The sequence below is a fragment of the Bombina bombina genome, chromosome 7, assembly GCF_027579735.1.
Source record: "Bombina bombina isolate aBomBom1 chromosome 7, aBomBom1.pri, whole genome shotgun sequence".
In the NCBI taxonomy this organism is placed as follows: domain Eukaryota; kingdom Metazoa; phylum Chordata; class Amphibia; order Anura; family Bombinatoridae; genus Bombina; species Bombina bombina.
In genome coordinates, this window is record NC_069505.1 from 86,730,567 (window position 1) to 86,758,491 (window position 27,925).

Below are 27,925 nucleotides of genomic sequence, written 5' to 3' on the forward strand. Positions count from 1 at the left end.
CGGTTTCTATCCATGCCACTTTTGTAAAGCATGCTCACATGGAATAAAAACCAGCACGATCAAGTCTAAAGTATCAAATGAAGTCTTTCACATAAAACAAACTATAAGATGCACTGACCATTCTGTAATATATTTGGTCGAGTGTGGGTGTGGCCTACAATATGTGGGCCAGACATCTAGAAAACTGAGAGACCGAATCCGTGAACATCTGCTACAGATCAAATGGAAGAAGGTTGATCTACAACTCTATAAACACTTCAAAGAAGTACATGGTGGAAGTGATAAAAGCTTGAAATAGATGGGAATATGCAAAGTGAACAAAGATTGGAGAGGAGGAGATATGGAATCAAAATTATTGAAAACAGAATCAAAATGGATTTTTAACCTAGACTGTATCCATCCAAAAGGTCTCAATGCTGACTTTGAGATCGTCCACCTCTTCTAATAAACCAATCTCTCTCATTTATTTCTTGAACCTCAGTTTAAACTTAATTTGAATTCAGCAAAAGCAATCCACATTGGGCAATCTAAAGAAATTTATAGGTCCCAGCATCCTCTTTAAGATCTAAAAGAAATTTACAGGTCTCAGTATAAAATACATCTGATTATCCAACAACAAAGAAAAGATGTCTAACATTAGATTAGGGAACATATGTCTAGATTTCGTGAACCGCATTTTAAAGTCAATTGGAGTTTATCAAAAGCAATCCATATTGAGCAATCCAAATACATTAATAGGTCTCAGTATCTTCTTTGAGATAAAATACACCAGATTACCTAATAACAAAGAAAAAAATATTGTCGAACTGCCAAATAATGGTAGTAAAAAATACCTAATGAAAGTATCATGCACCAATCCAGCATTAGATTAGGGAATTTAAGTCTAGATCAAAATACATTGAAAGTTAAATACAAAGAACATCTTTAAACCCATCTAAGATTACTATATTTTTATATATATTTTTGTAATTTTATTTTATAATTTTAATTTTAATTTTTTATTTTTATTTTTATTCTAGTAATTTTTTAAAATATTCACTTCACTTATTTATTGTTGGAATTTTATATAACAACAATTTTTCTTATGTTCATTTCAATTGGTATTTAAGTTTATCATATATGAGATACTGAATAATACAACAAGAAATAGAGTTATTATTGTCATGGAAATAAATGTACATGATAAATATTGTAAGTCCTGGATATATTAGCCCGATATCAGTCAAAATTTGCCCTTTTCCAAAATGGTTTCTTTAAACCGGAAGAACCGCACATATTGATATCCGGTCTAGCCGAAAATTTGTTGTTCCTTCTTGCCCGTTCGCAAAATGGTTCCGCGAAACCGGAAGTGGTAAAAAACCGGAAGTACCTAGTACATAGACATCCGGTTGTTGAGCGGAAGTGAGACATAGTGGCAACAAACAAACTGGCAATATCGGACTCGATTTTTGGCGGGATTTTCTTGGCGCAATTTTTTTGGCGCAATTGTGAAAAACGCCCAATACAAAAATATAAAAGGTCAGCATTGATTAAGCCTCCACATGTCTTGAAAAAGGCCCCATTTAGAGGGCCGAAACGCGTAGACGACTATCCGAAAACCAAGATTGAGAGGCTAATCATATCCAGGACCGGGCTTTGAATGGTAAGACTATTTTCAATAGTCCATACCCTAAAAGCACATTTGTTTAGTGCACTTTTTTCCTTTTTCTTTTAGGTTTTTATATATATACCTCTATCTAAGGATTAGGACTTTGGACTTCAATATACTCAAGGACTTTACTCAAATTAGACTTTTAAGGAAGGAACTACTACTTACATTTCATCAGGATTTGATAGATTTTGGACATTTTTTCATCTGTTTTTTATATTTTTTATATTATTATTCTTCTTTCATTCAATCGTTTATAATGATGACATAAATGTTTTAATTGTTTATTATTTGATTGTTTTATAAATTGTCACACGATATGATTTTATAACCAGATATATATCAATTATTGGAAAGTTTTATTATCAGAACGGACCGGTGTGTCCCAAAGCTAATTGAATTATAGCTGGTACCAGCTTAGTTGAGCTTTAGGTTTATAAATGGTTAAACCCACTTTATTTTTGATTGTATTGCATTAACTCACTCATTTTTGATTGTATTATATTATTGCACATTATACACAGGAGTATTATATATCACAAGGATTTGATTTGTTCTTATATATATATATATATTTTTTATCACTATCTATTCAAATTTGATAAAGGAAAATTTATTTTGAGACTCCTAACATGGGTCCTTCACTAAGAAACTAATCCTTTACTGGATTGTTATCTTCACAATTATATTTCCTTTCATTTTTTATATTTGAATTCATTTTTATTTTTATGGTTATATTGACACTTACGTTTCACGATCTCATTTTTAAACATATGAGCTGTACCAATTCATTTTTGGATTATATCCATGTAGTAGGAATCAAAGGGTTATTATCCCTAGAATTTGTACTCTAGTGAGTTCATCAGTTCGGTCTAATATTCTGATCTCATTATTTGTTAATTTTTGTTAATTTTTGTCAATTTTTGTTATTTTTTATCTACGCAGATTTTATTAAATACTTGTACAAATATTCGATTTTAATATTTTGACTCCTATGGTATATCTTAGCCAGTGGCGCTCCTATATATCCTATTTTCTGTGTTCTGTTTCTTAGACCTATTTAGGGGGTCTTTATTATAGTGAGCAGATATCAGTCCTAGGCGCTGGTTACTTATTTTTATATATAATCCCTCTTCAGTTATATCAGACCACGCCGTCATATCCTTAAAATGTAACTCTAATCTGACGAGAACACGGAACAACTATATATGTTTTCCTAAGCATCTTATTAATAACGTTAATTTCCAAAAATGGTTGAACAATACATTTTTAGAATTCTGCAAAAATAATAGAGACTACAGTGATAAAATAGAGGTATATTGGGAGTCGGCTAAAGCTGTTATGTGTGGAGAGATCAAGTCGCATATGTGTTACCTAAAGAAAAAAAATAATCGTATTAAAATTCAACTTGCCAATCAGGTTAAAAATGCTTTTAGAGGGTATATAGCAAACCCAAATAATTTTCGCTGGAGTTTATATATTAAGGCCAAAACAGAGCGAGACACACAATTAAAACAGGATACTATTCAAGAAGATTTTAGAATCAAAGCTATATATGGAGGATACATGGGCAGATCCGCGAAATTTCTATCTAGAATTACCAAAGCTGTCTCTAAAAATGCTATACCGGCTATTAGACAGGGTGCAGACAGATATACTAATCAAAGTGACATTGAGAAAATATTTTTTGAGCACTTTACTAATCTATATAAATACGAAAAGCCGAATTTCAGTAATAAGGAGGATTTCTGGAATAAGATCCAGACGCCTCGATTCTCGCAGGCTATAATGGAAGAAATTAATGCCCTGATTACAGAGAATGAGATCATGACGGCTATTAAAAATGCCAAATTAAATAAAGCAGCAGGACCAGATGCCTTACCTGCGGAATTTTATAAAATTTTACAGTCTCAGATTGTACCTTTATTAAATAAGCTATTTAATCGTTATTATTCTGATTGTACTACATGTTCGCCATATTTCACTGCTTCTAATATTTCATTAATCTTAAAGAAGGACAAGGATCCTGAGCTGCCCGGTTCATACAGACCTATTTCCGTATTAAATACCGATTATAAGTTATTGACAGCGATACTTGCAAACCGCCTTAAACCGCATATCAGTGAGGTAATTCACGAAAATCAATCAGGATTTATGCCTGGTCGGAATCCTGTGAAAAATACTAGGAAAGTGTTGCTTCTCCTGGATACACTCTGGAACAAAGGCAGGTTTACCAGACATGTTTCAGGAATAGACAAAGCCATTCTTACGGTTGATGCGGAAAAGGCCTTTGACCGGGTGGCTTGGGATCATTTGTTCTCTTCCCTGGATAAATTTGGGGTCATAGGGCATTTTAATAAGTTTATCCGTTTAATCTATAATTCACCTTTATCTTCAATTATTATTAATAATATGATCTCTAATCGTTTTGTGTTACAGAGAGGGACCCGACAGGGATGCCCTCTCTCACCCTTATTATTTAATATTTCTCTGGAACCCCTGGCAATAATGCTGCGGCAAGAGTTGGAGGGTATTACAATAGCTGATCAGAAAATAATCCTTCTATTATACGCTGATGATCTTATATTATTTCTATCTGATCTGAAAAGATCATTACCGATATTACAGGAGATCTTCGTTATATTTGGGTCATTTTCGGGCTATAGGATTAATATGTCGAAATCGGAACTCCTATGGATAGATAATAAGCCGTGAAATAAAATTGCCCATCCATTTACCGTAGTTTCCCAAATTACTTATTTAGGTCTTAAATTGACGACCAATAACGATGATTGGTATAATCTAAATTTTACACCTATGTTAGAGAAGATTAAGAAAAGACTGGGAGATTGGGCCTTTTTGCCTATTTCTCTATTAGCGCGGGTAGCACTGATCAAAACGTTATTGTTTCCCAAATTTTTGTATATTATGCAAAACATTCCATTCTTAATTCAAAAGGCTGACATTAGGAGGTTCAATACAGCCTGTTCGAAATTTTTATGACAAAAATCTAAACCTCGTATAGCGATCCAACGTCTCATGAATTTAAAATCAGCTGCTGGTTTAATGTTCCCTAACATACAAGTTTATAATATAGTGATATTGGCAAGATTCGCGATAGATTGGATTACCAAGCAAGAACAAATTTCAACATATGATTGGGAATCGGCTCTGATCTCTCCATTTAACCTTACAGCCCTTATACATTGTCCTTTAACTGCCCTGCCTTCCAGTATTTTTTTCTTAAACACTTTCAGGAATATTATTGTTGCGTGGCAGAAATTATGTAATGATCTAGATTTGCCGGTTCATGTTTCCCAATTTTTACCCATTATAGGGAACCCAAGCTTTACTCCCGGGCTTTCGAACAAGGTTTTTCAACATTGGGCGACTAAAGAGTTAAAGTTTCTGAGTCAAATATTAGATACAGACGGATTACCTATGCTTTATGCAAATTTAGCCTCGAAATTTGATCTACCTGCACGAGAATTTTTTGCTTACTTACAAGTAAGACATTTTATTAATGCATTGATTCAAAAATATGGTTTGAATTGGTCACTAGGTGAGCTCAGTAATAGAATTAATAGTTACACCTCTATATACATTATCTATCCAAAAGATTTCAGATATACAGATTAAGGATATGACGACGAAATAGTCAAACAAATTTCCTGAGATTCAAGAACAAACTATAATAGATAGCTTTAAAATCATTGAACAGTCCTGGGTCTCAACTTATTGGCGTGAGTCTCAAATCAACATCAGTCTTCAGAGCTACCTTATGCCTGCTATCATATCTAAATGGTACAAAACCGTAGTAAACTGTACTAGATGTAAATTACCATATGCTGATTTATTCCACTGTTTCTGGGGATGTCCTAAAGTTACTCAGTTTTGGTCCAAAGTTATATTTTGGATGAAGGTGAAGCTGCATCTTGACCATCCAATTAAACCTATTGAGGTTTTTTTTCTGACGAAATATCTGGGAGTGCAGGAGAATTTAGGTTAGATTTATTCACGGATGTACAAATAGCAATTTTTTTTAAGAAATGGGAAGTATTTATACGTTCTTTGCAAATCTCTGCACAGAAGATATTAGTAAAGCCACTATTGAAATCGGCCTATGTACAAACTAATATCTATACTGGGCATTTCCCTAGATATTGGTCAGACGTGAGTACTGTGGAATAATATGGGTTGAGATTAGGTCCGTGGAGATGGGTGGAGGGAAGAGGAGAGAGGAAATATGTTTATTTAGGTCTTCTTTTTCTTTTTTTTTTTTGTTTTGTTATTGTTTTCTGTGTTATTGATCAGAAATATATCATTTAGATCTGAAACGGAAAAATTGAATATTTTCTTAGAGTATTATAAGTCTTTTCCTTTGTTTTATGTTTGAACTTTTAATCAAAGGTTCAAAAATATGTATGTTTTGGGGTGTTAGCAATGTAAGTTAAAGATAAAAATTCCAACAGGGAAAATATAGTTTAATCTGCTGAGAGACACTATTAAGGGCACCTATTTGCAGGTCATTTATTTTTGAATGCTCGTATGATTTGATGCCCTGCGAGGCATATAAACAAAGAAGATGTCTATGTTTTCGCTTATTTGTATTTATGTTACAATATTCTACCCTGCTGGTATACAAATAAAATAAATATTTAAAAAATAAAAAAAAAGAGTTCCCTCTTCAGTCTTGCTTATTTCTAAGTCCAAAAAATTAACTGTGGTTAAAACTGGCATCATAAGTTAATTTAATGTTGAGAGGATTTGTATTCAGATTGAGAAGAAATAGATCTAATTCTTCTTTTATGCTCTCCCACAGGAAGAGCACGTCATCTATATAAAGTATCCAGAGGGGAATTTTATCCAGAAAATTGGAGCCTATAAATACATTGGCGTAGGTGGGGGCACATGCAGTGCCCATAGCAGTGCCTCTTGTTTGCAGAAGTAATTATGTTTGAGTAAAATTTTAATAGTTGTAATATAAAATCATCATGCATAGGCCTCTAGTTATCAACGTGTCTACTTACCTGCCATCGCCGGCCCCAATACGCCCGCCTAAGCTCGCCTACCATCGCCACCGCGGACCTGAATAATCTCTCCAAAGTTATCAATAAAGCTGTCAAAAAGCCGCGCACCAAGTATGGGGCGATGAGCAGCGGACTGTGATAGTTATCACTCATCCGATCTTGCTGCTCTTCGGCTTTTTTCCAGCTTTATTGCTAGCCTGTGACTAAGCACTCACACTATACTACACTGTTCTACCCCCTATACTGGCGCCCCCGGAGCAACCGCAACTAAATAAAGTTATTAACCCCTAAACCGCCGCTCCTAGACCCCACCGCAACTATAATAAATGTATTAACCCCTAAACCGCCACTCCCGGACCTCGCCGCCACCTACATAATACCTATTAACCCCGATCCTGCCCCCCCTATACCGCCGCCACCTATAATAAATGCATTAACCCCTATCCTGCCGATCCCGGACCCCGCCACAACTAAATAAATTATTTAACCCCTAAACCGCCGCTCCCGGACCCCGTCGCCTACTATATTAAACTTATTAACCCCTAATCTGCCCCCCTACACCGTCGCCACCTACATAATACCTATTAACCCCGATCCTGCCCCCCCTATACCGCCGCCACCTATAATAAATGCATTAACCCCTATCCTGCCGATCCCGGACCCCGCCACAACTAAATAAATTATTTAACCCCTAAACTGCCGCTCCCGGACCCCGTCGCCTACTATATTAAACTTATTAACCCCTAATCTGCCCCCCTACACTGTCGCCACCTATAATAAATTTATGAACCCCTATCCTGCCCCCCCTATACCGCCGCAACCTATAATAAAATTATTAACCCCTAAACCTAAGTCTAACCCTAACCCTAACACCCCCCTAACTTAAATATTAATTAAATCTAAATAACTCTTTTTAACTAAATTAATCCTATTTAAAACTAAATACTTACCTGTAAAATAAACCCTAATATAGCTACAATATAAATAATAATTATATTGTATCTATTTTAGGATTTATTTTTATTTTACAGGCAAATTTCAATTTATTTTAACTAGGTACAATAGCTATTACATAGGTATTAACTATTTAATAGCTACCTAGTTAAAATAAAGAGAAATTTACCTGTAAAATAAAAACTAACCTAAGTTACAATTACACCTAACACTACACTATCATTAAATAAATTATTCCTATTTAAAACTAAATACTTACCTGTAATAAACCCTAAGATAGCTACAATGTAATTTAAGATGGCGTCCCTTGAATTCCGATTGGCTGATAGGATTCTATCAGCCAATCGGAATTAAGGTAGGAAAATCTGATTGGCTTATAGAATCAGCCAATCAGATTAATCTCGCATTCTATTGGCTGATCGGAAAAAGATTTTTCCTACCTTAATTCCGATTGGCTGATAGAATCGGAATTCGAGGGACACCATCTTGGATGACGTCACTTAAAGGAACTGTCATTTGTCATTCAGTCATCGGTGGAAGAAGATGGCTCCGCGTCGGCTCGTCTGAAGATGGCTCCGCTCCGGATGGATGAAGATTGAAGACGCCGCCTGGATGATGACTTCAATTGGATGGAAGACTTCTTCAGCGCCCCTTGGATGATGACTTCAATCGGATGGAAGACTTCTTCAGTGCCCCTTGGATGATGACTTCTGCCGCTCCGGATGTCTTCTTCTGTTCCATCGGTGGTCGGCTGGCTGTAGACGGCTAAATATAGGATGATCTTCAGGGGGGTAGTGTTAGGTTTATTTAAGGGGGGTTTGGGTTAGTGTAGGGGTATGTGGGTGGTGGGTTTTAATGTTGGGGGGTTGTATTTTATTTTTACAGGCAAAAGAGCTGAATTCTTTGGGGCATGCCCCGCAAAAGGCCCTTTTAAGGGCTGGTAAGGTAATAGAGCTGTTAACTTTTTAATGTAGAATAGGGTACGGCATTTTTTTATTTTGGGGGGCTTTGTTATTTTATTAGGGGGCTTAGATTAGGTGTAAGTAGCTTAAAATTGTTGTAATCTTTTTTAAATGTTTTTAACTTATTTTTTTTATTTTTTGTAACTTAGTTTTTTTTATTTTTTGTACTTTAGTTAGTTTACTTTTTTTTTATTTAAACGGTTTTTATTGAGCATATATTATACAACATTGAAAAGGAAGATAATACAGCAAAATCAGGTATTACAGAACTTCATACATTCAAGAAACCTGTAACACATACAGTCTTCTGAGAATTAGAACATCTTTAGAATCAGTCACAGAGTCCAAACATAGAGTCCTTTTCAAATTTTTCCTTGTTGAAGCTAGTACAGCTAATTTTTTTAAATTTTCTAGTAAATGCAAACCACATAATAAAAGGTAACATAAAACAGAGGGATTAGTCCAAGTGGACTGTATGATAAGTAGAATATGCTATCTGGATGCCCCTGAAGGAGTGACTCAGAGAACTTTCCAACTGTTACTTGGGCAAATGTATGTAAAAACTTAAGAAGAATTATGATAAAGGTAGAGATGATCAAAGGTGAAGATGAGGAGAAGAAGAGAAGAAGAAGAAGAAGAAAAAAAAAAAAGGAGGGGGGAGGGGAGAAGGGGGGGTGGGAGATGGGAAGGTGGAGGGGGGATAGGCGGGGAAAGGGGGAACGGAGAGACAACAGGTATAACCATTAGGGAAATGAGAATGGATGTGCTTACATCAGTTGATAATAGGAGTGGGAGAAGGGTTCCAGAGTTCTAGCATTGCTTCAAATATATCTATATTCCCATTTTTCATGTATTGGTATCTTTCTATTTGGAGAAGGGAGGAAACCTGAACTCTCCATAAGGCCACTGTGGGGACCTCACGGGATTTCCATCTCTGGGGGATAAGGGCCTTGGCGCTATTTAACATAATAAACAACAGATGTTTCCCAGGCCTGCTGTAGATTTTAGGCAAGTCCAAAAAAAGAATGATGCCTGAATCACTTTGTATGTGTGAGTTGAGTTTCTCATTTATTTCATTGAGCACATCCGACCAGAAGGTGCCCAGTTCCCTGCAGTCCCACCATATGTGTAGAAAGTCTGCGTCCTACCCACATCCCCTCCAGCACTTTCCACAGCACTTCTTGTATATGTGCTGCAGTCTAACCGGGGTTAGATACCACCTAGCTAGTATTTTGAAGTTCATCTCTGTGATATTAGAGGAAATAGTAGCTATTTTATGGTTCTCAAAAACTCGGTCCCACTCCTTGTGGCTGATCTCTCTATCTAAATCTCTAGCCCACTTATGGGTGAAGGAGGGGTATTCAGTTCCGTTCTTAGATATGAGGATATTATAGATTTTGGAGATCACATGAGCGGGCTGGTTTTGCTGTGAGCATAGGGTTTCGAATCTAGTCAATTGCCGGCCAAACTCATCTTTTCTTTTATGTGTCTGTAGTGTGAATGCCAGTTGGGTATAGGTGAACCAAGACGGGGAGGACCCCCAGTACTGTCCGAGAGCTCCTCTCTCCGTGTCAGTCTGTCTCCCGTCATTATATTTTTTATGGCAAGCTGTTGCGCCTGTGGACAAGGATTATCCAGTGGGGGGAAACCTATTGTCGGTATGTCAGGGTTTCTTCTATACGGTGTCATAGGGGAGGGTATCGTGGAAACATGGGGGGATGTTTTGAGGAGTTTATCCCAAGTTGAGAACACCTCCCACCAGAGTGGACAGCGTGAGACCTCAACCAGTCTAGAGTGAGGGGAGACCCATGCCCATGTGCCCACATTCTCGGTGCTCAATAGCTCCCTGTCTAGTTGGATCCATCTTTTGTCATTTGAGTTGTAGCACCACTCAACCAGTCGCTGCAATAATATAGCTTGTCTATATGATTTAATATTCGGCACTCCCAACCCTCCCCTTAGTCTGGGGGGAAACATAGTGCTCTTTGGGATGTGTGGTCTGATTTTTTGCCAAATATATTGCCCTATGATATTCTGGAGGTTAGTGATGTATTGTCTAGGTAACGGGATAGGCAGTGTCTGCAATATATATAGAATTCGAGGTAGGATGTTCATTTTAATTACTTGGACTCTGCCCAGCCATGAGATCTGTTTATTACTCCAGCTAGAGAGGTCAGCTGTTATCTACTCCATCAGGGGCTTGTAGTTAGCTGAGAATAAGTCTTTAGGGTCTGCCGTTAAGTAAATCCCTAGATATTTCAGTTTGTGAGGTTGGATAATCAAAGGACTAGATGTTTTAATTCTAAGTAGGGTTTCTTTGGGTGTGGTGACGTTTAAAATTTCCGATTTGGAAATGTTAAGATGGAAGTAGGAAAACCTACCATATTCCAGTGCCGGCAGGGAACTCTCAGGGTCCGACAGTGTGCATAAAATATCGTCCGCATATAGTGCGATCTTGTGGACTGAGTTATTTATGTGAATGCCATGTATCAAGGGGTTCTGCCTAATCTTGTGGGCCAAGGCTTCAACAGATAGAGCAAACAGGATTGGGGACAGAGGGCAGCCCTGTCTCGTGCCATTGGTAATGTGGAATGGCTCAGACAGTATGTCATTTACCCTCACCCTGGCGGTAGGAGTGGTGTACAGTGCGAACATTTTAGAAGTAAAGGTATCACTAATATTCATCTGTTTTAGTACAGATCCGAGAAAGCCCCAGTTGACCTGGTCAAAGGCCTTCTCGGCATCTGTGGAGACCAGAATCATTGGGGCCCGAGTAGTATGAGTGTGAGAGATTAATTGAAGGATGCGGAGTGTGTTGTCCCTCGCCTCCCTCCCAGGGACAAACCCAACCTGGTCTGGGGCCACTAGTTTAGTTAAAATCTTGTTGAGTCTACCTGCAAGAATCTTGGCGTATAGTTTTACGTCTACGTTAAGTAGGGAGATTGGCCTAAAATTTTTGGGTCTTGTGGGGGGTTTACCTGGTTTAGGTAAGACAGTAATGTACGCCTCTAGCATTTGTTTAGGGAAGCCACCTACTTCATCAATAATGTTAAATAATTGAGCAAGATTAGGAGTCAAGGTGGCCGAGAATAGTTTATAATATTTGCTCCCAAAGCCATCTGGGCCCGGGCTTTTCCCTATAGGGGTTTGTTTGATAGCGTCCCTGACTTCCTCATGGGTGATTGGATAATCCAGTGAGGCTTTGTCCTCGGGTTCTAGACTGGGGAGGTTTAATTTAGTGGTATAATTAGATGGTTCGGGGGATCCTGTGAGCCCTGGAAAGGACCAGCCCCCTCATTTGATTGTTTAATGTTGTATAGGGTTTTGTAATATTTTCTAAAGGTTTATGCAATGGCAAAGCCATCTGTCTTGTTGTTTCCGTCTTTATCTTTTATTGTAGGGAGATAGGTTTTTAGGCGCTTACGCCTTAAAGTTCTGGCTAGAGTTCGGCCTGATTTATTCCTGTGTGTGTAGTAAAACTGCTTAAGTGCCAGGGCTTGTTTCTGCTGGTCTAAGTGTAGGAAATCCCTCAAAGCAGTACGGGCCTGTGTTAGTGAGTCTGAGAGGGTTGTGTCTTCTGGGTATCGTTTGTGTGCCTTTTCTGCTTCTGCAAGTGTTTGCAGTAGTTTATTGTATTTTTCCCTATGTATTTTACTCAACCTGGCCTTGTGTTTTATTAGTACTCCCCTGATAACGCACTTATGTGCTTCCCATCTGGTATCTTCTGAAGTGTCTGTTATAGTGTTGATAGTGAAGTACTCCGCTATGGATTTCTCTAGGTCTGCTTTGACGAGAACATCGTCCAGCAGGTGGTCATCTAAGCGCCATTGGAATGGGGCAAGGGGTGTCTCCGGCCACTCAAGGGTGCACAGCACGGGAGCGTGATCTGACCAGGTAATTGGTAAGATTTTGGACACCTTTACTTTAGACAGGATAACCGGGTCCACAAACATATAGTCCAATCGGGAGTACATTTTATGGGGATGAGAGAAGAAGGTGTAGTCCTTCCCGGTCAGATGCGCCAAACGCCACACATCATGTATGGCCAAATCTCTAAGAAGGTGAGAGATGTTCTTTAAATCCCTTTTTGGTATTGTGGAATTGCCTCCTGATGTATCTAGTTTGGGGTCCATTGGGACTTTAAAGTCTCCACCTACGATAAGTGAACCCTTTGTGTGGTCTAGGATGTGGTTAGAGAGAGTCCTCATGAAGGACTTTTGGGCTTTATTAGGAAAATATGCATTAACAATTGTGATAGGTCACCCGTACAGTAATCCATTTAGTATAATAAACCTGCCTTCAGGGTCCCTCACTACTTGGATAGATTGAAAAGGGATGGAGTGTTTGAATATAACTCCAGCTCCATTTTTTGTTTGGCCCTGATGCAAAGAAGGCTAGAGGGAAGTCCCTATATTGCCATTTTGGGTCATGTCCTTTTTTGAAGTGAGATTCCTGAATAAGAACAATGTCCGCTCCTATTCTACCAAAGTCCCTAACTACCATATTACGTTTGGCAGGACTGTTTAGGCCCTTCGCATTTATAGTTACAAATGTGAGAGTTTTACAAGCCATAGTTAAGTAGGGGGGTTGGGAGAGGTCTGGAAGAGGTAAGAGGGAGAGGGAAGAGAGAGAGGGGAGAGAGAGGAAAGAAAAAAAAAAAAAAGGGAGGAAAAACCCAGAGAGAGAGCAGACTATAGATATGTTAGAGCAGGTAAAAGTAACTGGCATGAGAGTACCTTGATAAAGAGAAGGAAGGTAGAGAGGATTCGTAACCTAACAGCTTAGGGTAGTGTGTGGTTACTATTAAGAGGAGAGAGGAAAGAGCCCTTTCTCCCTGAGGGTTGATTTAATGTTTAAAATTAAGAATGATTTAATAGATTAAGTCCCAGTTATTATAATAAGTGGGCCACAGGACTATAACTGGCGGCAAAGGGGGTGTCTAAATAAGGTGGGAGAGCGTGAGTTAGTTGGAGGTTAATAGACTTAAGAAAGAAGACATTTGAGTAAGTTATGTACATATTGCATCTTGTGGGTTCTGAGTTATGAAGGAGGAGAAACTCACTAGCAGCGGTTTCCAGCCACTATCCCAATCAAGGAAGAACAGCCGGAACCACCATGGACAGTTGAACAAGCCAATAGCAAAAAAAGATAACAAATGAAATACAGAAATACACGCCTATGTACCGTTACAGCTATTAATTCTCTGTCCCTGTAAACAGATGGTCTTAGTTGCCATCTTATCTATCTAACCCTAGAGTTTAAATTAAAACTTTTAAGAGCAAATTATATTCCATAAACAGTGATAACGTATAGAGGAATATGGTAAAACAGATTTAACAGATAATAAAACAAATTAATCATTGATCCTGTGGACAACTGCATTATTATAAAGGATAAAATGTATATCAGGAACTACTATTTTTTATGGCGTGCAGCTAACTACACACCCATTGCATGTACGCCCTTCAGGGTCAACTAGTCCTTTCGGCCAGTCCCATACTGAGATAGTCCATTCCCAATGTTCTCTGGGCCTTTAGTGAGTAAGAGCAGAATTGTGACCCTCGTGCATAACTGTTAATCAGTACATAGTGCAATGAGTGTGATACGATACCTCATCTTGACGTGGAATCAGATCATTGGTTGTTGTCCAAATGAGCCACAGGGGTAGCTCTCCCGCTGGCCAATTCTGGCTCTGGAAAGGTGATCTTTAGGCCCAGTTTCTCGTTGAAACTGTGGAGATCTTCAGGGCCACGATATATTATAGGGGTCCCATTTTTGATGGTTATTATACTCACTGGGAAACCCCAGCGGTACTGGATCCCGGTAGATCTAAGCACATCAGTGATGAATCTTAATTCACGTCACTTTTGAAGAGTAGCAGGGCTTATGCCGAAAAAATCTGGATGTTAACCCCAGCATGAGTAATAGGTGACTTTGCTCTTGCATTCTTTAGAACCTCTTCTTTATCTAAAAAGTTCAAAAAGTGGACTATAACGTCCCGAGGAGGGGCCTTTGCAGATGGTTTTGGCCTCAGGGCCCTGTGCGCTCTCTCCAGAACCATCTCTGGGGCTGTAGGTGTACCTTTGATTGACTGGAACATGTCCTGCAGGCATCCCTGTAGTGCAGATGTGATTATGGACTCAGGGATCCCCCTGATCCTTAGGTTATTTCTTCTATTGCGGTTGTCGAGGTCTTCGACTTTATCCATTAAAAAGGTAATAGTTTCCTCGTGGTGGTGCAATTGTTTGGTGGATTGCTGAACATCTTCACTCAGCAAGAGCTGCACACTTTCTAGCTTAGACACCCTCTGCTTGACCTGGGTGATATCTTTGCGCAGCTCACCAAACAAGCCTCTGACCTCCTTCAAGACCTCCTTAATGTCATCTTTGGATGACAGAGTTTTAAGATCCTCTTTGGTTATAAAAGAATTAAGGTCCGTGAGAGAGTCAGGTCCTAATGCCTGAGTATGAGACTTAGGAGTGTCTGTTCTGGAGTCAGCAGGGGGTTCTGCAGCCTTAAGGTATTGGTTAAGGGTAGTAGTTTTTAATGGCTTCTCCATTTTAGAAGCTCTCTTACAGGGCATCCCAGATTGAGCTATGTGCAAGACAGTCAGTTCTTAACAACAGCCTATAATGAGCAAAACCCCCAAAGCCAGGTTGTGCAATTCACTAAGGTGAGACTGTTGATGCCCTGCGCAAACAGATAGTGTAATTAAAGTGCGTAGTAGGCCTGCAGCTCACACCAGGCCCGGCACCCTGTACTCTGAAAGTCTCTGAGGTGTATTTGTTTAAGAGGTGATAAAATTACTCTCCAAGGTGTTGTGCTTATATCCTTTATCAAATGTGAGCCCTGCTACCCCCTGTTTGCTCTTGGGGGTGTATGTTCAATAGGGTAAATGAAATGCGGTATATGTCACTATGCTGTTGCTGATCGCTATATACTGATTGCAGCGTTACCTCAGATGTGCTTATAGTACAGGCAGCTCACCGGCTTCCGAGGCTGAGGCTGTAGAGATCCTCTCTTCACCCAGCAATTTGCAACCGCTGCCGTTAGGTTCCAGCCACAGGAGTCTCTAGGATGCGCAGCCCCTATTAATGCTGCGTGTGTATGCGGCGCGATCAGGGCCGATGTAGCAATGTCCTCCTCTCTGCCGCCTCAGTTAAGTTGTCAGCCCTCGATAAACTCAGATCAGATTGTAATAGTTAGGGCAGTCCAAGGGCTCTGTGCATTACCGGGAACTTGTGGTATTGTGCCCTCGGGAAGAAAGTTAGCTACAGAGCCTATCTATCTTGCGGCCATTTCCCTGCTTGGCCAGGCTCCGCCCCCTTTAGTTTATTTAATTGTATTTAATTGTAGTTATTTGTAGGTTATTTATTTAATTCATTTAATGATAGTGTAGTGTTAGGTTTAATTGTAACTTAGGTTAGGATTTATTTTACAGGTAATTTTGCATTTCTTTTAGCTAGGTAGTTATTAAATAGTTAATAACTATTTAATAACTATTCTAACTAGCTAAAATAAATACAAAGTTACATCCTAAAATAGCTACAATGTAATTATTAATTACATTGTAGCTATCTTAGGGTTTATTTTACAGGTAAGTATTTAGTTTTAAAGTGAAGGTAAAGTTTTAGCAGCCATCAATCGTATTTATAATTCTTTCACTAACTTAAATCAAGTCGCTAGCTTTTTTTTCTAAAAAAAAATATTCATTTATGTAATTTTATATCTAGATTTTTCTTACGTTCCCTTCCGATTCTCCTCCCATTCACCATTTCCTGGTTTCGGATACTATGACGTTTAGAGCGGTCCCACCCGCTCTATACGTATCTACTCAGCTCGTGCACATCGAGCCTCGATAAACTGCGCATGCGCATCATTTTTAGACTCTCTTCTTTGCACATGCGTTAATCTCGGTTGATGTGGTCAAAACTATGCCTACAATAACTAGTGGATAATGCGCATGCGCGAAAACGTGAACGCGCGCGCTTGGGAACTGGATGTAAAAAATGTTACGCATGCGCATCAGGAACCATATCAGGATGACATAAATTGACGGCCGCCTAACGGCCAAAGAATCAATTGGTTGGCTAAACAACGTGATCGTTGTTTATAAAAAATAAAAAAAAAACGGGTTGATTTTCGGCTAGCCGAGTTGATGACAATAATATAGGATATCGTTGGTAATATAAAGATTTATAGATTTTGATGAATGAAAGTGATATTTATTTGGATGAATATGTAAAATTATTTAGAATAGAACCTTTTTGTTTACCTTCACTTTAAATAGGAATAATTTATTTAATGATAGTGTAGTGTTAGGTGTAATTGTAACTTAGGTTAGTTTTTATTTTACAGGTAAATTTCTCTTTATTTTAACTAGGTAGCTATTATAAGTTAATAACTATTTAATAGCTATTGTACCTAGTTAAAATAAATTGAAATTTGCCTGTAAAATAAAAATAAATCCTAAAATAGATACAATATAATTATTATTTATATTGTGGCTATATTAGGGTTTATTTTACAGGTAAGTATTTCGTTTTAAATAGGATTAATTTTGTTAATAAGAGTTATAATATTTAGATGTATTTAATTAATATTTAAGTTAGGGGGGGTTAGGGTTAGACTTAGGTTTAGGGGTTAATAATTTTATTATAGTTGCGGCGTGTAGGGGGGGCAGGATAGGGGTTAATAATTTTATTATAGTTGCGGCGGTGTAGGGTTGGCAGGATAGGGGTTAATACATTTATTATAGTTGCGGTGGTGTAGGGGGGCAGGATAGGGGTTAATAATTTTATTATAGTTGCGGTGGTGTATGGGGGGCAGGATAGGGGTTAATAAATTTATTATAGTTGCGGCGGTGTAGGGGGGGCAGGATAGGGGTTAATAGGTATTATGTAGGTGGCGGCGGGGTCCAGGAGCGGCGGTTTAGGGGTTAATCAGTTTATTAGAGTGGCAGTGGGCTCCGGGAGCGGCGGTTTAGGGGGTAATAACTTTTTTTAGGTGGCGGCGGTGTAGGGGGAGCAGATTAGGGGTGTTTAGACTCGGGGTACATGTTAGGGTGTTAGGTGCAGACATCTCCCATAGGAATCAATGGGATGTCGGGCAGCAGCGAACATGAACTTTCGCTATGGTCAGACTCCCATTGATTCCTATGGGATCCGCCGCCTCCAGGGCGGCGGATTGAAAACCAGGTATGCTGGGCAGGAAAAGTGCTGAGCATACCTGCTAGTTTTTTGATAATTAGCAAAAGTAGTCAGATTGTGCCGAACTTGTGTGTGGAACATCTGGAGTGACGTAAAAATCGATCTGAGTCCGGCGGATCGAAGCTTACGTCACTATATTCTACTTTTGCCGGTGTGTAGGGCTTGATTAATAAGGCGAATCAGCCTCGGCACAAATACGCTGCGGAATTCCAGCGTATTTGAGGTTGACGGCTTGATAACTAGAGGCCATAGTATCTTCTTCAATCCCATAGTAAGGAAACATTGAACTGCCTCTAATCCCAACTCATGTTTAATACAGGTATAAAGTGATTCTACATCCGCTGTCACCAACCAAGTGTTTGCAGAAATTTGAATGTTATCTAATCGTATTAGAACATCTGTAGTGTCTTGGACAAAAGATGTAATTTGTGTCAGATAGTTTCTAAGTCTGTAGTCAATGTATTGGCTTGCCTTCTCAGTGAGACTATTAATCCCAGATACAATGGGTCATCCAGGGGTATGGGTTTTATTTTTGTGAATCTTAGGTATTAAATAAAAGGTAGCCACTGTAGGATTGGTTACTTTGAGCAATTGATATTCCTTTACAGTAATGATGTTATCTAGCTCATTGTATCAAAATCATGTACAGAGCTAGATACTCTTGAGTGGGATTATATGCCAATTGTGAATAACAAGAGTCATCTCTCAGCTGTTTGTCTGTTTCTTGTCTGTACATGTTAAGGGGCCACAGTACAATGTTACCCCCCTTGTTAGAATTTCTGAGGATAACATCTTGCCACGATCGCATATGTTTCAAGGCTTTTAGTTCTTTAATTGTTAAATTTTAACCAACATTTTTGTTATCTGGGATTTTAAGTATTTTGTCGCACACTATGTCATTAAAAACCTGAAGTTGTGAGCATTGATTGATTTTAGGCATAAACATAGATTTGTTCTTAATTGTATCTCACCAATTTTCTCTTGTTTCACTTTCTGAAAGGAGAATTTCTAAGTTTTCAAGAGTATTTCTTTCCTCATCTGCCAATACATTCGAGTCACTTTGGCTGGCTGACATTGATTTATTAGAGTAGAATCTTTTGAGAGCAATTTTTTGAACGAATAATTGAGCATCTTTAATTAATTCAAATTTGTCCAAGAAAGGGGTAGGGCAAAACATCATGCCTTTCGAGGGTACTTGTATATGTTCATTAGTCAGAAGTTTTTGGGATACATTAATAATTCTCAATGTGTTATTTTCATCTGAGAAAATGGACTTGGGGGCCTCTGATACGGTTTCCAACTCTTTTTGTGTGTCTTGTTGTGTGGTTGGCTTTTGTTGTTTCTTTTTGGTTTGCCCCCTGCCTCTTCTGGTGTGTCTAAGTTTGAAGAGGCATTTGCTCCTAAAAAATCTTTTCTTTTACCCCTCGTGATTATCCAATGTAGAGGTTTGTGGTTTACTATCGGATTCTTCTGTTTCAGAATCCTCCCCCTCTGTATCCGAGATGTCGCTCTGAACAATAGTCACTTTTGAAGGTTTATTATTGGTAATGTTAAGATTCTTTTTCCATTTATAGACTCTATTATTGGCATAATCCGTTTTGTCTCTACTTAATTTTCCTTGTTTCATGAGTTTTATTTCATCCTCATATTTGTCCAGCTCTTTTTAGTATTGTTTATATGTTATATTGTTATATTGTTATATTGTTTGTATAATGAGCTCCTTTATTTTTAAGGATTTACAGGGGGTCTTGCCATTCATGTGTCCATCGTCCAATCCTGCCATAGCATTACTAATGATTGATGTTAGGGACAGCCAGTCGGGCACTAAATGTGGGATTTTGTAATACAGGCTTGTCCAATCAAGCCTTAACTTATGATATGGAGGCGGGAGACAAGAAGAGTCTAAGGTATTTTTAATTACTTTGACTAGAGCTATTGGAACATGCAGTTGTGTGACTTCTGTGCGAGTTAGTCATTCACTGAAATTAAATCAGAGACTTGTATGTTCTCTTACTATTAAATAAACATTATTTTAATTGTTCAAATCTTATAGTGTAGGATTTTTTTTAATATTAGTTGTCTATATTTGCTGTTCCCATTGGAAATAACAGAAACAAATCCAATATTTGTTCGAAATAAATTCCCACATGGACAAAATTCAGTCGAACCAAATGTCTGGAAAACCCAAAAACAAATCTTTCAGGCAAAATGAATTTTTCGCCTGTGCATGTCTAGTAATTTGCCCAAAGATTGATATATAATGTATCTATATTACCTAAATGAGGGAGCACAGACAAATAGTTATTCATTTTAAAATGGATATGAAACAGTGTTTCTTTAGTTTAAAAAAAAAACCCTTAAAGGGATATGAAATCCTTTCATGTTTCAGATAGAGCATGTTATGGTGTCTCCTAGCAACGCTTCAAAAAATCTATTCCTTTAACTTCCTGTAGAAAACCCAGCCCCCTTGAGTGGCTTTGACAGAAAGTAATGGATATTACACAAATTAAGTTTAAAAAAAAAGGAATTAAAGGTAATAGCCTTTTAAAATGATGAATACATAATACATTTTTCAATTATTTCTATTAAGTATGCCCCTTTGCTTAAAGGGACATGAAACCCAAAATGATTATTTCAGGATTTAGATAGAGCATACCATTTTAAACAACTTTCCATTTTACTTATTTTATTTGCTTCATTTTCTTAGTATTCTTTGTTGAAGCATATCTAGATAGGCTCAGGAGCTTGGAGCTAGTTTCTGATTGGTGGCTGATCTTGTATGCCCATTTTAATTGACTTACAAATGTGTTAAGTAAGCTCCCAAGAGTGCATTGCTGCTTTTTCAATGAAGGATAACAAGAAAATGAAGCAACATTGATAACATAAGTAAATTGGAAAGTTGTTTAAAATGTATAATATAGCTGAATTGTTAAAGAAAAAAAAAATTGTTTCATGTCCCTTTAATCTATTTGTAACAAAGTTGATGTTCCAGGAGGGGTTGATCATTTGAACAGTCATATTAATAAACTGGAGGAGTGGGCAAATAAATGGGATCGGAAGTTTAACATTACCAAGAGCAAAATTATGCATATAGGATCCAAAAACCCAAAGGCCAATTACAGTTTCAATGGTACATTACTGACTCTAACTAAAGAGAAATGGGCTTGGGAATTATTATTTCAGAATATTTAAAATTTGGTACACAGTGCAGCAGTGCAGCCAGTCAAATGCTTTGTTGCATTAGGAGAGGTATTAGCAGAAATAACAAGGTTCTTATGCCATTCTACAGATAATTAGGCCTTATGTGGAATATTGTGTACAGTTCTGGAGATCATGTCTTCAGAAGGATATAAATAAACTAGAAACTGTCCGAAGGAGGGCTACTAAAATGGTACATGGTCTAAAATATAAAACGTACAAAGAAAGACTATGTCCTAAATATGTTTAGTTTAGAGGAGAGAAGGGAAAGAGGTGACATGATAGGAAACTTCAAATATATGAAGGGACTTAAATAAAAAATAAATTAAAAAATATAAAATTTAGGAGTCACAATCTTAACTTAGAGGATATCAGATGCATGAGAAATCTGAGGAAGCATTTTTTTTACAGAAAGGGTGGTGGATTCATGGAATAAACTTCCAATTGAGGTAGTAAACACAAAGGGGCCGATTTATCAAGTGTCTGGCGAATATGATCTGCTGTATCAAATCATGTCCGCCAGACATTGATAAATCCGACCGCATACGCCGTCGTCATTTATCATCGCACAAGCAGTTCTGGTGAACTGCTTGTGTAATGAATGCTGCACCCTGCAGATTTGCGACCAATTGGCCACTAGCAGGGGGTGTCAATTAACCCTTCGTATAAGATCGGGACGGATTGATGTCTGCCACCTCAGAGGAAGCGTACGAGTTAAGGAGCAGCAGTCTTAAGACCGCTGTTTCTTTACTCCTGTTTTCAACGAGCCTGAAGGCTTGCAGGGGTATACGGCATTATTCGGGCCATGAAAAATCGGCCCCAAAGACTGTAAAGGAATTAAAAAATGCCTGGGACAGGCATAAGGCTATCCCAAGAAAAAAGTAACATGTAATATGGTTAGATTTGGTGGGCCTTTTTGGTTCTTATCTACCAGAAAATTATATGTTTTCATGTTTCTATGATTTTTTTTTGTTACAACAATGAAACAGATAGTTTTATATTCCTTTCATAAAAAGTCAAAACTTTAATATATTTTGGTACTAAGGAGATGCACCTATAGAACGTAAAGCACAACTTCTTTATAAACAGATAACATAGTTGTGTACTTACACTGTTGAGCTCGGACACAACCCTTCACAGTAGGACAGAATAACGTCAGCATAACAGTCCTTGTAAGTAATTCTAGTCATTTTCTTTTGAACCATACAGGTCTTTGGTACTAAAATAAAAAGACATGGACAATTTAGATTTTTATACTATAAGTAAATAAATATCAATGCATAGTAGAGTATAAACACAACATTGTCAAATACTCAGCAATTTAATTTTTTAATTTCACTTTTTTTGGTATAGATACTGTATGTTTGAAATGTCTAATTTTTTAACATATTTACAAAGAATAATGGTTATCTAAAAGCACAGATGCAGTGCTCGTGCACAGTTTTCAGAGTATATGTAAATATTAAAGTTAACATGAAAGAAAACCCCAGTTAAGGAGCATAAGCAATTGGAAACCTTGATTCATACAAATATACAAACTGTATTACACAAATGAAAATAATGTAATGTAGAAAATACCAACTTATAAAAGCATTAATATTAAAAAAAAATCAAGCAGATTATAAGAGTTTGCTGTTTAAATATACTACTTTTCTTTTCTAAAACATAAAATAACATTATGACCCCGATACTAGGCACTTGCGTTCCGCTTAAATAAATGTCTGACACAAGAATCTGGGGTTATAAAGGCTGCAGCTTGTTTTATTGAACACCATAAATAATATATCAATAATATAACCAAATCGTAAGTTAATCATATCCATAAAACCCCCAGGGTGCTTGCCCATCCACCACACGTGCCGTTCCTACCACTAAGAAGGGCACGTGCCGTTCCAACCACTAAGAAGGCCACGCCCCATTGTATAAAATTCTCCCCTGCCAATCAAACAGGAGGTACCAACAATCTTGTCTGATCGAGACCACCACAAAATAGGCAAACACCCCCCGCCACCCCCACGCTGCGACATACTGCTCCAACCACATAGAAAACAAAACAAAGGGGAGAGAGGGCGGGAGCTTCTCCTTGCACGTTCTGGTCGCCATTCGATGCTCCTGACCATCCTCCTGCTCTGCCCTGTAAAGCCAAGAAAACAGCTCCTGACAAGCAGCCCCGTAGTAAAGGTGCAAAACCATCTGCCGTTCAACAGGTTCCGCCATTCCGCTGTGCGCAGGAAAGCGGCAGCTTCTCCTTGCATGGTCTGCTCCTGAACTGCCACACTTCTGTTACATTCCTGCGCCTACACTCATGAGGCCCAACCTACTGGCCCCCCTATGACCCCTTCATTTGGCTTCCATGGGGGTCACAGAACCCTTTCCTTATTTTTTCCTTCAGGGTTCCTCTTTACTGATGTTAAAGGGATATGAAACGCAATTTTTCTTTCATAAATTTAATGAAAATGAAGAAATACTGATATTCGTAAGTATTAATTTGTTTCATTTAAATTACTTACGTATAGCGTGCTGGAGGACTGCGCTAATCCAACACCTCTTCACAGAGCCCTGGGCTGTACTAATAGTGTGGTGAATCCTAGAGCATACTTTAATGGGACACTAAACCCAACATTTTACTTTAATTATTTAGATAGAGAAGCAATTTTAAGCAACTTTCTAATTTACTCCTATTATCATTTTGTCTTTGTTCTCTTGCTATCTTTATTTAAAAAGCAGGAGTTTAAAGCTTAGGAGCCAGCCCATTTTAGGTTCAGAACCTTGGATAGCGCTTGCTTATTGGTGGCTACATTTAGCAAACCAATAAGCAAGCAAAACCGAGATTCTCAACCAAAAATGGTTCGTCTCTTAAGCTTTACTTTAATAAAGATAGCAGGAGAACGAAGAAAAATTGATAATAGGAGTAAATTAGAAAGTTGCTTAAAATTGCTACTCTATCTGAATAATTAAAAAAATTGGGTTTAGGGTCCCTTTAAAGGAAAAGCTCCTTTAGCGCAGTCCCTGGAATCCGCTGTGTTAAGCCTCCTATTAGCGCGGCACAAAGCTCAGGAACAATTAAATTAATTTAATGAAAATTAATGTAAATGTTCCACGAATATTCAGTAATGATTTTGTTTAAAACTAAACAAATACGAAATAGTGCAGCAGCGGAAAACTATGCCTCTTGTCATTGTCTCAATCAATGTTTGCAGCTAGCTCCCAGAGCAAATGGATGGTTAAAAATTTTAACCAGAACATCTTAAAGGGATACTGAACTCAAAATTTTTCTTTCGTGATTCAGATAGAGCATGCAATTTTAAGCAACTTTCTAATTTACTCCTATTATCAATGTTTCTTCATTCTCTTGCTATCTTTATTTGAAAAATAAAGTTCAGAACCCTGGACAGCACTTGTTTATTGGTGGATGAATTTATCCACCAATCAGCAAGAACAACCCACGTTGTTCATCAAAAATGGGCCGGCTTCTAAACTTATAGTCTTGCTTTTCAAATAAAAATACCAAAGATAATGAAGAACATTTGAAAAATGGAGTAAATTATACTGCTTTAAATTGCATGTTCTATCTAAATCACAAAAGAACAAATGTGGGTTCAGTGTCCCTTTAACTTGGCTTTGCAGGGACATGAGATGTGTACCCAGTCTGTTTTGAGAGTGCAGTCTATTTCCTTGTTTTGTTTAGTTTTATTTTCTTGTATTTAGCATTGGTCAAAAAGAAATCCTATTAACTTCAGAAACAAATAAAATAGAGGATTAGGATGTGAAAAATAAAGGAAGCATCAATCAAACAGGTGTAAGTAGAGCAGTGTAGGCGTAGAGTACTGGTTTTCAAACCTGTCTTAAGGCTGCCCTATCAGGTCATTTTTTCAGGATTACCTTGGATGAGAGCATGAAAAATAACTATCGGCTAGATTTAGAGTTTTGTCGGTAATGACCCGCGTAGCTAACGCTGGCTATTTTCCCCCGCACCTTTTAAATACCGCTGGTATTTAGAGTTCACAGAAGGGCTGCGTTAGGCTCCAAAAATGGAGCGTATAGCATATTTACCGCCACTGCAACTCTCAATACCAGCGGTGCTTACGGATGCGGCCAGCTTCAAAACGTGCTCGTGCACGATTCGCCCATAGAAAACAGTTTGAGGTGAAAAAAAACCTAACACCTGCAAAAAAGCAGCGTTCAGCTCTTAACGTAGCTCCATTGTTTCCTGTGGGGAAACAGTTTCTAAGTCTGCACCTAACATTCTAACATGTACCCTGAGTCTAAACACCCCTAACCTTACACTTATTAACCCCTAATCTGCCGCCCCCGCTATCGTTGACCCCTGCATATTTTTTAACCCCTAATCTGCCGCTCCGCACACTGCCGCAACCTACATTATACCTATGTACCCCTAATCTGCTGCCCCTAACACCGCCGACCCCTATATTATATTTAATAACCCCTAATCTGCCCCCCACAACGTCGCCGCCAGCTACCTACAATAATTAACCCCTAATCTGCCGACCGGACCTCACCGCTACTATAATAAATGTATTAACCCCTAAAGCTAAGTCTAACCCTAACACCCCCCTAAGTTAAATATAATTTAAATCTAAAGAAATAAATGAACTCTTATTAAATAAATTATTACTATTTAAAGCTAAATACTTACCTGTAAAATAAACCCTAATGTAGCTACAATATAAATTATAATTATATTGTAGCTATTTTAGGAATAATATTTATTTTAAAGGCAACTTTGTAATTATTTTAACCAGGTACAATAGCTATTAAATAGTTAATAACTATTTAATAGCTACCTAGTTAACATAATTACAAAATTACCTGTAAAATAAATCCTAACCTAAGTTACAATTAAACCTAACACTACACTATCAATAAATTAATTAAATAAAATACCTACAATTATCTACAATTAAATCTAACACTACACTATCAATAAATTAATTAAATAAAATACCTACAATTATCTACAATTAAATCTAACACTACACTATCAATAAATTAATTAAATAAAATACCTACAATTATCTACAATTAAATCTAACACTACACTATCAATAAATTAATTAAATAAAATACCTACAAATAAATACAAATAAACAAACTAACTAAAGTACAAAAAATAAAAAAAGCTAAGTTACAAAAAATAAAAAAATTAATTACAAACATAATAAAAATATTACAACAATTTTAAGCTAATTACACCTACTCTAAGCCCCCTAATAAAATAACAAAGCCCCCCAAAATAAAAAAATGCCCTACCCTATTCTAAAATTAAAATAGAAAAGCTCTTTAACCTTACCAGCCCTTAAAAGGGCCTTTTGCGGGGCATGCCCCAAAGAATTCTGCTCTTTTGCCTGTAAAAATAAACACAATACCCCCCAACATTACAACCCACCACCCACATACCCCTAATCTAACCCAAACCCCCCTTAAATAAACCTAACACTAAGCCCCTGAAGATATTCCTACCTTATCTTCACCACACCGGGTATCACCGATCCGTCCAGGCTCCGAAATCTTCATCCAAGCCCAAGCAGGGGCTGGAGATCCATCATCCGGCTGAAGTCTTCTATCAAGCGGCAAGAAGAAGTCCAGAAGAGGTTCCTTTAAATGACGTCATCCAAGATGGCGTCCCTCGAATTCTGATTGGCTGATAGGATTCTATCAGCCAATCGGAATTAAGGTAGGAAAAATCTGATTGGCTGATGGAATCAGCCAATCAGATTCAAGTTCAATCCGATTGGCCGATCCAATCAGCCAATCAGATTGAGCTCGCATTCTATTGGCTGATCAGAACAGCCAATAGAATGCAAGCTCAATCTGATTGGCTGATTCAATCAGCCAATTAGAATTTCCCTACCTTAATTCCGATTGGCTGATAGAATCCTATCAGCCAATCGGAATTTGAGGGACGCCATCTTGGATGACGTCATTTAAAGGAACCTTCATTCGGACTTAGGACGTCGGAAGAAGAGGATGGATCCGCGCCGGAGGTCTTCAAGATGGAGCCGCTCGTCATCGGATGAAGATAGAAGATGCCGCTTGGATGAAGATGGTTGCCGGTCCGGATCTCCTCTTCTTCCCAGATAGGATGAAGACTTTGGAGCCTCTTCTGGACTTCTTCTTGCCGCTTGATAGAAGACTGGATTGGATGAAGATTTCGGAGCCTGGACGAATCGGTGATACCCGGTGTGGTGAAGATAAGGTAGGAAGATCTTCAGGGGATTAGTGTTAGGTTTATTTAAGTGGGGTTTGGGTTAGATTAGGGGTATGTGGGTGGTGGGTTGTAATGTTGGGGGGGTATTGTGCTTATTTTTACAGGCAAAAGAGCAGAATTCTTTAAGGGCTGGTAAGGTAAAAGAGCTTTTCTATTTTAATTTTAGAATAGGGTAGGGCATTTTTTTATTTTTGGGGGCTTTGTTATTTTATTAGGGGGCTTAGAGTAGGTGTAATTCACTTAAAATTGTTGTAATATTTTTATTATGTTTGTAATTAATTTTTTTATTTTTTGTAACTTAGCTTTTTTTATTTTTTGTACTTTAGTTAGTTTATTTAATTGTATTTATTTGTAGGTATTTCATGTAATTAATTTATTGATAGTGTAGTGTTAGATTTCATTGTAGGTATTTTATTTAATTAATTTATTGATAGTGTAGTGTTAAGTTTAATTGTAACTTAGGTTAGGATTTATTTTACAGGTAATTTTGTAATTATTTTAACTAGGTAGCTATTAAATAGTTCTTAACTATTTAATAGCTATTGTACCTGGTTAAAATAAACACAAAGTTGCCTGTAAAATAAATATAAATCCTAAAATAGCTACAATATAATTATAATTTATATTGTAGCTATATTAGGGTTTATTTTACAGGTAAATATTTAGCTTTAAATAGGAATAATTTATTTATTTAT

General features: G+C 37.7%; 1 protein-coding gene across 1 annotated transcript in view; it reads right to left on the reverse strand.

The window, feature by feature from the left end:
• The window catches only part of LOC128635766 (intestinal mucin-like protein), a 112,079-nt gene that overhangs the window by 20,558 nt on the left and 63,596 nt on the right, over positions 1-27,925 (reverse strand). The window contains exon 7 of the mRNA XM_053688882.1: positions 22,112-22,220. Within this exon, the coding sequence (XP_053544857.1) occupies positions 22,112-22,220 (109 nt within the window). The remainder of the gene's footprint in view (positions 1-22,111; positions 22,221-27,925) is intronic.